General features: G+C 38.7%; 1 protein-coding gene across 2 annotated transcripts in view; it reads right to left on the bottom strand.

Moving 5' to 3' along the window:
* Nucleotides 1-12,211, bottom strand: part of LOC103479018 (cAMP-specific 3',5'-cyclic phosphodiesterase 4B-like) — a 70,704-nt gene that overhangs the window by 45,382 nt on the left and 13,111 nt on the right. The window contains exons 3-5 of one of the 2 annotated variants that reach the window (XM_008433214.2): nucleotides 7,250-7,361; nucleotides 7,021-7,080; nucleotides 1,056-1,303 (exon numbers count right to left, since the gene is read on the bottom strand). In XM_008433214.2, coding sequence (XP_008431436.1) covers nucleotides 1,056-1,303; nucleotides 7,021-7,080; nucleotides 7,250-7,291 — 350 coding nt within the window. In that variant the 5' untranslated portion in view covers nucleotides 7,292-7,361. The remainder of the gene's footprint in view (nucleotides 1-1,055; nucleotides 1,304-7,020; nucleotides 7,081-7,249; nucleotides 7,362-12,211) is intronic. The other variant, XM_008433215.2, reaches the window with a different exon arrangement.

The raw sequence follows: 12,211 nt of genomic DNA, 5'->3' as shown, positions 1-12,211 counted from the left end.
AAGTATTCGAAGAACAAAGGATCCATCTGGCTAAGAGCATTTCAGCAATAATAAAAAAAGCTCTTTCACATAAATTTTCTGCATTGAATAACATCTTCCACTACTGTGCATTAAAGACATTCATTTATCATTTCTTTGCACTGCTGGGTGCTTTTTTTTATATAAAAATGTTGCAAAACCCTGTGATCTTTCACTATAAATCAAGATTATGTTTATTGCTGATTTTTTAAAGTTCTAAGACAAGAATAAAGAAATAGAATCATGAATTTTAAATTTACAAACAATTTGTGACAAATATTTGAGCAGAAGAGGAGGAAAGTTGAAGGTTTTRTCCTCCTGGTCCTACAGAAGCTACCTCTAGGGGGCATGTTAGACTGATCTGAACCAGTCGTACCAAATCCTTTGTGTAACTTTTCACAGTAACAGAAGAGGAGAACCGCAGAGTTGTGTGACCAACTTCTGCATTTAACAAAATGAGACGTGCCACTTCTCTACGGTTTTGAAAAAGGGAGAAAGCATTGTGAAAACATCCTTTTATACAAGATGCCAACAGGATTATTTTATAGAAATAATAGGGATAATAAAATAGGAAGAATGTCAAGCTGTTTCCATTCACAAAACTCTGTCAATATACATGTTGAAAAAACACAATTTTGCAATTGCATTGACTCCAATAAATAAGAAACAATTAAAATCGCATKTGTTATGTTTGTTCACACAATTAGTCATTAAAAACATGATGTCATATCATTCACCAACTACTTCCTGTCGTCCAATGGCAACATCTGGTTGTTGATCATCTGACTTGTGTGATGCACAGTTTTGTGAAATGAACTAATTTCGATACAACCAAAAAAATCCCCATCTCATCCTAGCGGCAAAACTTTTTTTAATCGAAAACCGGAAGTTTTTTTTTCCTCGAAATTGTCTCATTTYCATTCAGCAAATGTATTTTTGAAATGTCAAGTTGTGCAGTTATATGATCAATGGAAACGCATACTTTCCTATGACTGCCGCGTCAGAAGCAGCGTAGCACGGAGCTGCTGGTGCCTCACCTGTCAGGGTCGGCCTGCGTGATGTCAATGCGCGGTAGGGAGGCGATGGGCAAACTTGTGGGTCTTGTTSGGGTCATGGGATCTTCTTCTGGCGTCAGCGGCCTGCCCCGGTCCCTCTCCTTTTCTGCCTGTCGCCAGGACAACGGAGGCAGCTGTAGGTTACCAGAAAAGCGGCGATGCACTTTGCACACCTCCACGCTGAGAGTGCTGCCGGTGGAGTATTGTCCCACAAGAGGATCTGTATTCTCCTAAAGAAGCAGAAGATTTTTTTTTATAGCTTTTACTTTTAGTTCAACATTGAGGAAAACTCAGTAAATATTGGGATTAAAATTTTAAAAGGAAGTTAAAATGGAGTATGTACTAGAAATGTAGGTATCGCTTTTGTACATGTAGGACAAGTGAATTACAACACTGATAGGATGTGATATGACAATAATAATAGTGAATGTTAGGATAATAAATAACAGGTAGTCCATGATGTTGCGATGTGCTTTTGCGATTGTTGCAGCCTAAAATTGCTAATTTTGTGGTACTCTTTTCAAAAAGTTGTGGTAAAAGTTCTGAATATTTTTTTAAGCTTTATTTTTGCCATAACATGACCCTACAAAAAATATTTCAATTGATGMCCATAACCTTCTTGAAAAAGAGACAGTTCATGTTTAATGTGCAAATAATATTTCCAAGTACTTGCAAGTATTCAAAAATACTTTGTAGAACCCACAGAGAAATTAAACATCATAGATCATAATAATTGAAAATTCTTAAAAGAGTTATTGTAAATATTGTAGAGTCAGACATGGCTTTCAAGAGGCGACGTAAAACATGAAGTAAAATTAGAATGGGTTCTAGGGAAATTGGTCAAGATTCAGCCGAGTTTTGCGGTGATTGGTCAGAAAAAAAGAAAATATAGAAAATGATCAAGTCAGATTTGAAGAAAAGTTACAATAACTGGTGAACATTGCAAGTCTGTGAACAATTTGTGAACAATGAGTGAATTTGCGTTAATAGTTGCGATTACTACATCGCAACTTCTTGGACAGACTGAAATAAGAAAACTAAACACAAAAGGTAAGCATCACAGAAAGTTTTGGGGAAGAATGGACAAATGTTTAACACAACAAATACAATCTTTTCAGAGACTCAAAGAAGAGAAATGATTTAGTCAGTAACCAGACAATCTGCTTGCCCTGTTCACAGAAGCAGCAACACTTATCTTTTATCACTTTTCAGCTCGGAGAAGAAAAACAGCTCATTTGATCCACTTGACACCTGAACTGGTAATTGACATGTTTATGAAGCTGCCCCGGATATAAATCGTGCGCTTAATGTGAGCGTTTAAGCAAGAAGCCCAAAGGGCCGGGCTGGAACAACGGGGCTGTAAACAAGCCAAAGCACTGGGGGAAACAGGAGTGGGCTGGCACAGCTCATTTCCTTCCACTTTATGTTCACCACATGCAAGAGGAAATGAAACACGCCAAAAGGTTTCAAATGAGGGAGGGAGGTGTGGAGGCTTCATGACGACAAAGCGGGAAGGGGGCGGGGGAGGAATTCCTCATGGACGAGGCAGGCAACAAATTGTCTGTTGTCAGTGTGTGTGGGGTGAAAGCAAGTGGACAAAGAGGATGAGTGGGCAAGAGACTAAATCTGACAGAAAGTGAGAGTAAAAAGATAAGAGCTACAGTCTGGCCAGGTCTCAGAACTTACAAATATTTAATTTCATGGATGTTGCAAGTCTTTGCTCCCTCTTATTAGCTTTGGTCATTTAGGATTGGGGATTTTTCAAATCAGTTCCAGTCAGACGTTATATTTTAAAGTTTATAAATCAATGTCAGGTGAATKCCCAAAAACTGAGTAGCTTAAAGTGAGGTAAATTAACAGAACAAATCTCATCATTACTATGGTGAATATTGTTACCGTTTCATATTTTAGTCACTGTCCAATGGCTGATGCTGAAGTATCTGTTCTACACGACAGAGACAGAAAAAATAAAAAGGTGTTTCTGCAGGTCTGCTTTAATGTCCTGCTCCAGTTCAGGGAAAATGGGTTTATCTCCCAACCACAATATTGCATATCTGATTTTTATTTTTATGAAGGAAGAAACATTGATGTCGAACAGGGTTACCAAGTCCAAGCCTAGTTGGGGAGTTGGTGAAGGAGTGAACCTAAAAGTAGCAGGATAGTAGACTTTGTTCATTCTTATTTCCTAACTTGCACTCTGAGTGTTTTTGTGTTTAGCATTCATGCTCTGTCCCGTATTCCTGCGCCTCCAGTCAAACCATGTGGAAAGAATGCGCAGAGTTTTCTCCCGATCTGTAGCCTTGAATCTTGTGCTAAGCTTAGTGTTTTAAAAATGTTTTGGGAGGACATTGGTGTCCAGGGAGAGCTGAGCTGAGTCGAGCCCCGCCACCAGGTAACGACAGTAACTACTGTGCACCGATAAAAACTAATTCTGAGAAATTCCACATTTTGTTGTGGATTCTATTTTGTTTTGTTCCACAATTCAATCCATGTTTTCCTCATCAATCATATAGGGCCCTACTTGTTGTCCTGTTTGTCAGAGGCGTCTAATGCAAACTTCTAATTTGGCTGGTTGACAGTATTTGCTTTAAAAAATGATGTCTACTCACCTTTACACAAAACGGGGACTGAGAGAAAGACAAGGTCTGAAAGACTTGTATGTTGTATGTACTAATATCTTGTACAGTTAAGCTTTCCCACTTACTGTGGTAAAGTTAGCACCTGCTACCTAGCTTCCCATTAGCGCTAAACTAAAAGGCCTCTTTCAGTTTTTGTACGAGTTTAAATTCCATTTGATCAATTTGTTGAAAATCTAAATTGCCTGGAGCAAGGTTATGTGGTTTAATTCAACAATGAGGGAAGGTTGTGTAAATCATTAAGTGAAACCTTTAATTTCACTGATACTTTTTGGTTCTGAAAACACAAAAAGTACCATTTTCAATGCTCTTCGGGCGATTTATTAAAATTGGAGAAACATAAAAAAAAAACATTCAGTTGTGGAGTGGTATAGTAGTCACTGAATATCAAAAACATGGTTTGTGATTTGTGAAAGCTTTGTAAAAACACACACACACACACACACACAAAAAACACAGGTATTCTTAGTTTTTCCCAAAATACAGCTAAAAGCACGACCCACCTCATTCTTGTAACCTTAACATCGTCCTTGGTGTTCACATAGGTGGCTCAGTCAGTACATTTTTTAAGCCAGGGTGGTTTTAACATGTCGTTTTTTACGTTTTGTTAGCCTGAATTACCGTGGCACCCAAAAGTTCCTTTGTTTTAAAAAAAAGTTCAATCAAAGATTGACAGCTCCTTCTAAACAAAAGTCACTACCACTGAATGCAGGGATGCACAAAGCCAAAAATCAATAAGACTGTTAAATGCAAAACAGAGACCTGACAATAAGAGCAAAGGTCTCTGATAAAATAAACATAAACTCTGATAGTTTTTCCGGGCTGATTGGCAGTAAGGACAGCTCTGTTGACTCTCTTGCTCTTTCCAGGGAAAGCAATTTGCCTGATTTATTGCCTCCGTCTATCCCAGATATATTGTGCCTGGAGCAGAGCATCACTGAAGATGCAGCCTGACAGAACACGACTACTCTAACCACTGATACCAGGCTCTTGTCAAATGAATTTTAAAGGTAGCCKTTCCTTGTCAATAATTCAGGGCTTTTGATGTTTCACTACTAAATAATTTTAGCTATTTAATACCAATATCAGACTTCAAGACATGAGATTCTAATGCTCTATGATCTCTACTCGGTCCAATTTGCATTATAATATTCAGCTGCTTTACTCCCAGTGAACAGTTCTGTCTGAAACATGAGATCGTGCAGCAGTTATRTTGCAATAAAAAGCTTAAGTCTGCAGTATGTGTAATAAAAGGCCGTGGGAAAACAATGAACCTTGCAGGAAGTTGGAACAGCAATACTCTGTGATAATAAAGAGTTTCTTGGTACAGAAAAAAAAAGTCTGCTGTTCTCTGGGGTGCTTCCAGGAAAGCTTTTTGAAGGCAGCCTTCATAAATGAGGTGACTGAGCTCTCCGGTGATTATTGAACTCAAGGTTTAAAGATTCAAGAAGTAGAATCTCAATGAAAGGTGGAAGATGAAAACTCAAGAATTTTGTTTGATGTAGAAGAGAGAAAAATGCGGGTAGGTAGTCTCAGTTTGTGTAAATAACTCAAGTAATAAAGCCTGCTGATTTACATTTGAATAAAATTATACACCAAGGTTTAATGATGCACTCAACTCAAGGAGGTGCARCAACGCCATTAGCCGACGAAGTGTACAACCATGTTAGTGCTTGTTCATCAAGTTAACTGTAAATGAATAAATAAATAGCGCTTCTTGAGGAAAACGCTGCAGTGATGAGAAATATTTTCATCATCATATGAGACCTGGTTTCCACCCGTAATTATACATGAATTAAAGACTCCTGTGGTTTTTCTATGCATCAGAACTACAGTTGCTAATTCATTATTTACTTGCTTATAGATGGGTGGATCACGTAACCTTGTTGAGCTGTTATGAAKTTGTTATGAATTCATAACAAATTGTTTCTGGTGTGAAGGTTTGTCACGGATTTTTAAAAGTGCACGCATCATAAACCAATCTGTCACTATCATTCTTTGGCTTTAAAAGGTTATTAATTGCCTACTTTTAAAGAGGCAGTATTATCCAAATTAAAACTTTTTTTTGAGTTTTATAGAATGATATGTTATTCCCTCATCAAAAGCATATCTAGAGTGTTGTCTTGATTCTTTGTTCATGTTTGAGAAATCCTTGAGTCTCCCATGGCAACCATTCAGCTATGCAAAACGTCTGGGTGGACCTAGCTCTGCCTTCGAGGCTCAGCTCCTCCTCTGAGATGCAGTTTCCACACTACCTCACAGATCAGCCCTCCCCTTGTGACTCCCTCACTCCGCTCCTTCAGACTATCCAGCAGCAATTAGCAAACACCTGTTGGAACTGCACATCTGCTGAGCTCATTWTAGGAGCTACTTCTCAGTGAAACTCTGGTGAAAATGTTGTGAAAGGGTTGATAGAGGAAAAAACATTGTGACGACTTTCTGAAGACAGAGTTTCAAGAAGAGCAGCAGTTTCTAAAGAGACAGAGGCTAATTTGAAAGCAAAATTTCCTTTAAGTCATATAGCATTTTTGTAACAACTTAAGTTAATATAGTTACTTAATTGTGCTATAAAATGGCAATATGTGCCTGGAATACGCATAATATTGCCCCTAAGGCAGTGCAGATTCATGTCCTTCAGTCTAACTTAACCTTGCTATGTGAGGTTAGCAGAGCCCATTGAATCTTTACATTAATGTCACCATCTGTTCCAGGATCCTATCATCAGTCACTTGCTGATAATTAGGATAACTGCAGTTCAACCTCATTTTAATATCTTTAATTTCTTCACATTTCTTTTTGGTGTAAAAAAACAAAACAAAACAAAAAATATTGATTAATATATGCTGTGGTATGAGCGGCCAAAGGAGCAGAGGGAGGCCAGTCGCAGCAGGGACACTTTCATCATCAGGGTCTGGCCYGTCCTCTGAGCTCCATTTGGAGGATGTCAAAGTAAACGATCTGGCTTTCCTGCCCAGTAATAAACACCAGTGGTGTAGAGGAGAAACAGATGGCCCTCTCTGTCACATTTTTGTCCTTTTTCCTTTTATCCATACTTCCAATCAGTCTATGCTCTGAATGTTTTCTGCAGAGCCTGTCTTTACTCTTATCATGCTCTGGCTCATTTAGTATGAATACTGTGAAATTGCTTATACACAAACATAACACTCCATCCTAAAATATGAATGTACACACACACGCACACGCACACACACACACACACACGCCCTCTTGTGTCCCTCTCCACAGTGTGTCCTGCTGAATAACGGTCTGTTGTGAATAGTACAGTCATCTGTTAATGAGTCACAAACCACCTTCTGGACACCTTGTGCCGCACTGCCGCTGTGTTTTTCTGCTGCACCACATTGTGTCTTCTTGCTCAGGAGCAAAGCGGGTGGGTAGGGGTGTGTAGCATTTTCAGAAAGTGTGTCCGTCAGTGGGTGAAAGGTGAAAGCCAGAAATTGAAATGAGAAAAAAAATACACAAATCCAACGAATACAAGGACAGAAAAACAGATGAACGGTTGGAAAATTCGGCACTTACCTCGCCGGGTGCAACTCCATGAGCACTTCTGCTTTTCTTCATCTTGAGGGACTCTTAATCAGACTCACTTTGGCACCTCTTCTCTGTCCAGCTTTGAAAAGCTTTAGCAGTCCTACAAACAGGAGACAGAGAAGGGAAGGCACACACAAGGTTACAAAATCTGTGTGTATCTGGATATTTAAAGTTATAAGACAAAGCCAAGTTTATTTATAAAGCACAATTCATATCAATCAATCAAATTTTATTTGTATAGCACATTTCAGCAGCAAAGCATTTCAAAGTGCTTTACATCATAACAAACAAAAAACACAAAGTCATGCAACATAGAATCAACAATCAAAACATGACATTAAGTCAAGTGCCATTGTTAAATTTTTAATTGACTACTTTTCAAATACAACTCTAAACAGGTGGGTTTTCAGTTGAGATTTAAAGGAAGTCAGTGTTTCAGATGTTTTACAGTTTTCTGGAAGTTTGTTAAAGATTTGTGGTGCATAGAAGCTGAATGCTGCTTCTCCCCATTTGGTTCTGATCATACAGACGAGACCAGAACTCCTTCCAGACATTACATTTGCAGGTAATGTCCAAAACAGGTAATGTCCTGCTTTGCAGCGCTGGGGAGCCAGATACATTCTGGAGAAAGATATGTGTAAAGATAATATCTGGACCCCGGTCTCAGACCTCAGAAACGCAAAGTGATGGATCCTCTGGGAAGTCAGAGGCAGGTGGCTTAAATGAAGTGAGGTCTGCTATGTGTGCGCTAAGGAGAGACGTGCTGAGGCGAACCTGTTGATTCATTCCATCTGTAAATTTGACTGGTCCAGAAGACATTTCTTCATAGGCATCTTGTGAATGCAGCGAATGAGTAGAGGAGCAGAGAGGGAGGGGAAAGGAGGAGAGAACCAGTTGMTCTGTCTGCAGTCGATGTTTTATCAGCTTGTATGTTTTGGAATAGTTTGCTCCTGATACCCGGAGGGTTCCATCCTACTCGGACATCCTTGAGCCTGCTTTTCTGAAGCAATGATCACATTGTTGTCYTTGTTAATAAAATTAAAAAGCTCTGCAGTGAGAAGCTTTATCCCATRTTTGTTAAGATTGCGTCCGCCTCTTCCAAAGAGGTGAAAGCGCTGCCAATAGATCCAGAGGTTATCGATGAAGGTCAGTGAGCTGGCAGAGCAGGTTTTAATCAGCCATTTGTTTATCATGTCCAGCCTGGAGTGTTTTTCGCCGACCCATTGAGGTGATGGAATTGGACCACTCAGAAATAATTTCATTTTAAATTTTCCCATAGTGTTCAGAAGATTATTAAAGTCCTTTTTCAGAATCTCAGATTTTTGCTTTCCCAGATAGTTGGCTCCAACTTGCACAACTAAAGTCTCAACATTTGGCTGATCAGTGGTTAGAGAGAGCACTTTGTGAGTTAAATCAGATACAGTGACACCAGGAAAAGAAATCACTCTCATTTTCTGGGCATTGCAAACATGGCTGATTCCATTTACTGCCTCATCTCCAATAATAAGCGCTTTTGGCATGTCTTTTGTTTTCCTGGTGGTCGCTTTGTCCTTTGGAGCTTTGGGGGGTGGAAGTGTTGGTCTTGCCTCATTGTTGATGTTTGAAGGTCAGGTTTCACTCAGAGGCTCAGGCAAAAATGCAGAAAATCTGTGTGCATTTTGCCCTGGTTCAACTTGGAGGTGAGGAAAAGTAAGGTGTATGTGCAATTCAATGTGGTAATGGCTAACTAGCTTTTGCATTCATGGCAGGTTAACAGGAAGAAGCGCAGAGAGCAAGAGGGACAYAGGGAGAAGGGATGAACAGTCTGTACATAAGCATGATTGACAGCGCCAAGACCCTCCTCCTGGTTCTGATTGGTTGTTTCTACGTAGCACTGGGAGAAGAAGAGGAACTCGATTTTTTCAGATTATCTGTCTCTTACCATGCTGTAATGACATACGACTTTTTTTTTTTTAAATGTGTTAAAAAATATACTTATAAAAATTACATACTGCAGCTTTAAATAATAGTTTGACCACTTTCTCAAACATCTTATTTAGGTTAATGGACTGAATCCATGAACTAACCACTAAAAGCGATTTGTACTACAGCCCGTAATAACAAGCAAACCCACACACATTCATAGACTGACACATAGATCTGCCGGCAACCTGGGGCTAAGTGCCTTAACATGTGGTAGGAAGGATGCTGGAATAGATCCCAAAACCTTCCAATTGTGTGGCACAGCTACTCTTCCCTGCGTCCTTCTTGTATCTTACAAAATGATCAGAATAATTTGAATCTATATCTCTAGGTCAAACCGTTGCAAAACTGTAATACAWGCTTTCCTTCACATAATGTTAGGTAGTTAGCAGTGCCCTGCATTACGTGTGCTCATTAAAAAGTAAGGCTCAGTTGGGTTATCATCCCTAACTTTTGTCTATCCCACTGTAATTAAAGTAGAGTATTTACAGAGTATTTGTGTTGGAGTGAGTTTGTAAGAATTAAAAGGACACARAAGGATGAGGCATCACCCCTCGGTGCAGAGTGAATCTTTCAATCTGATGTGAACATCTGCAAGATCTGAAATGGCAGGGAACTCTAAAGTGGTGCTAATGAGAGCAATCTGCAATAAAGCAAGCGASCAGGGGGTTCAGCTATCAGAAGAAAGTTGTCTAAGTGAGAGCTCTGTAAAAAAAAAAAAAAACAAGGTAGAGGGAAAAGGTGTGGAAGAGATGAGAGAGAAAAAGTTTTTTATAAGGTTTTTTTAACRGTAATATACAATATTTAGAATCAAAGAGACAAAATTAAGAATGAAAAGCTCTACAGCAGCAGGAAGCCTTCAAGTGAGAAATCCACACAGGTTTAAACGGATATTCAAGAATCCCACAGAATGAAATGCAGTCAGTGCTGATTCAGACACGGCCGATTTTAAATTGCCAGYATTGAGGTTGCCATGACCCTCTAATAGAAAATTAACAAAAAAACTATAACCATGGATGGAAAAAAAATAGAAGATAAAAATGAACCATTTTCATAAGACATGACATATCACTACCTCAGTGATAAGAGAGCTGCATCTTAAGCAGCCTGGTCTGTGTTGCCTGAGGTCAATCTCCTGTTACTGGTCAGCCAGCTCTGGAGGCAGTGACTGTACCCTCATCAATAACAGAACAACCAGAGTAGGTGGAAAATGACCACAAGGCAGACATGAGTGACTAATCAATGTGACAGAAACGTATCAATGTTTTCCATGTCTGTATTGACCCCAGCTGAGTTCCACCCACACCAGCCCTGCCTGGCTGGCCCTGCCTTGTGGTCCATGTCGGAGTAGGACTTTTGCTGCGACTGCAAATGAAGTTGTTTAATTGCAAAAGATCGTTTATCTGCTGGAAGCTAAAGAACTTTGCTCTCAGTCTCCAAAACGCACAGCTGTGTGTAATGCTACACCTGCTTCCTCCAGGCTGACGTAGACAGCTAGTTATCTCTAGCTGGCTAGCATAACAGCTACGATGGCAAAAGAAAAATCATACAGGTATTTAGTTTTATTTAGGATCTAAAACTACTGATGGTTAATAACATGAACAGCTGAGCTACAGCAGGCGGAAGACGTTCGGAGGAATTGTTCAATCTTTAAATTCAACTTGCTTCTTCAATAATTTCATACCACACGACATGTCAAAAGGATTTTTTACATCAAACAAACAATAGCTGTTTGTTTTCATTTTATTGCAATCCAACTCTCAAGTAGACTTCTGCATTCAATAAACCATAAACCCCTCTCTCTGAAAAATAAGTAGGTATATCTGCAGGTTATATGTGGTGGATCTGAATTTAGTTTTAAAGTATGAATGATGGAAAAAAAGAGAGACTGACTTAACGCATCATATATTTCATATAACATATTTTAAACTGTTTGACAAGGAACGTTATTACTGTTTACATTGAGATGGAGGAGAATTTTTGAAATAAGGAAATGAACATATTATACGGAAAACAGAGTTTGCTTGGTATGACAGCATAGTATCAAAAACAAATTTCCAGATAAATACATTTCTAATGTTTGAAACAGCCTTACCACAAAACATACCATAATATATAGCATCCCGAATAAGCTTACTCAAACCCTAACCACAACTGTGAAATAATTTTAGATGTTAAGAAAGACCAAGGTGACCWAGCTTTTTATGTAAGTAAATGACCCTGAAAAAGAATACATTTCTGAATTGACTGTAATTATAGATTGTGACATTTTAATACATAAAATTGTCACCTTCCAAAAATAATGACCTGTCCTTTTTGGCCAAAAGTGATTTTTTTTTTTACCAAAACAATCTATTAGTAAAAAATGACTTGGGCCATTATTTTAGGAAGGTGACATCATATAAAGTTTAACCAAAAGTGTTCAGTTTAATTTTCAGGGTTTGTTTGGAAAATGATCAAGTATTCACTTCCTCTTTCTGTGTTTGGACTTTCACTCTCAAATAATATTGACTGCAGTTTTAATACAATGCCACATTCAAGGCCCCCGCCCAATCCGCATTACGGTTTGAATGGCTTAGATCAATATTATAGTAGTTTACATCATAATAGAAGCTAAGAAATTACTTTCTCAGACTGACAGTTCCTGTGGTTAGGTCTTCAGCTCCCACACCCACTTAGTCAAATTRCTGCCCTCTAAATTTGGAGAGTGGCCACATTGTGTTCATTACAGTAATCGCCTTCTTGGAGAAGAGTATGCCTTCCTGTCTTGCACACAAAGTAGAAGGTTTATTCAAAGTTCAAAAAGTAAATAAATGCAGCTAAAAGTGTTTTTTTAATAGAAAAAATTATGTCATTATTCCTTAGCAAGCTTTGATTTCCATTTTACCACACATGCCATCCTCCTCACTTATATTGCTGACTGTATGTATGGGCAAATTTAAACAAGAAGGTACTTTCTGGCTAGATTTATGCAGCACATCTACTTTA

The sequence above is a fragment of the Poecilia reticulata genome, linkage group LG17 (genome assembly GCF_000633615.1).
Source record: "Poecilia reticulata strain Guanapo linkage group LG17, Guppy_female_1.0+MT, whole genome shotgun sequence".
NCBI lineage: Eukaryota > Metazoa > Chordata > Actinopteri > Cyprinodontiformes > Poeciliidae > Poecilia > Poecilia reticulata.
The sequence above is the reverse complement of the archived record's forward strand: the minus strand, read 5'-3'. Positions and strand labels throughout refer to the sequence as shown.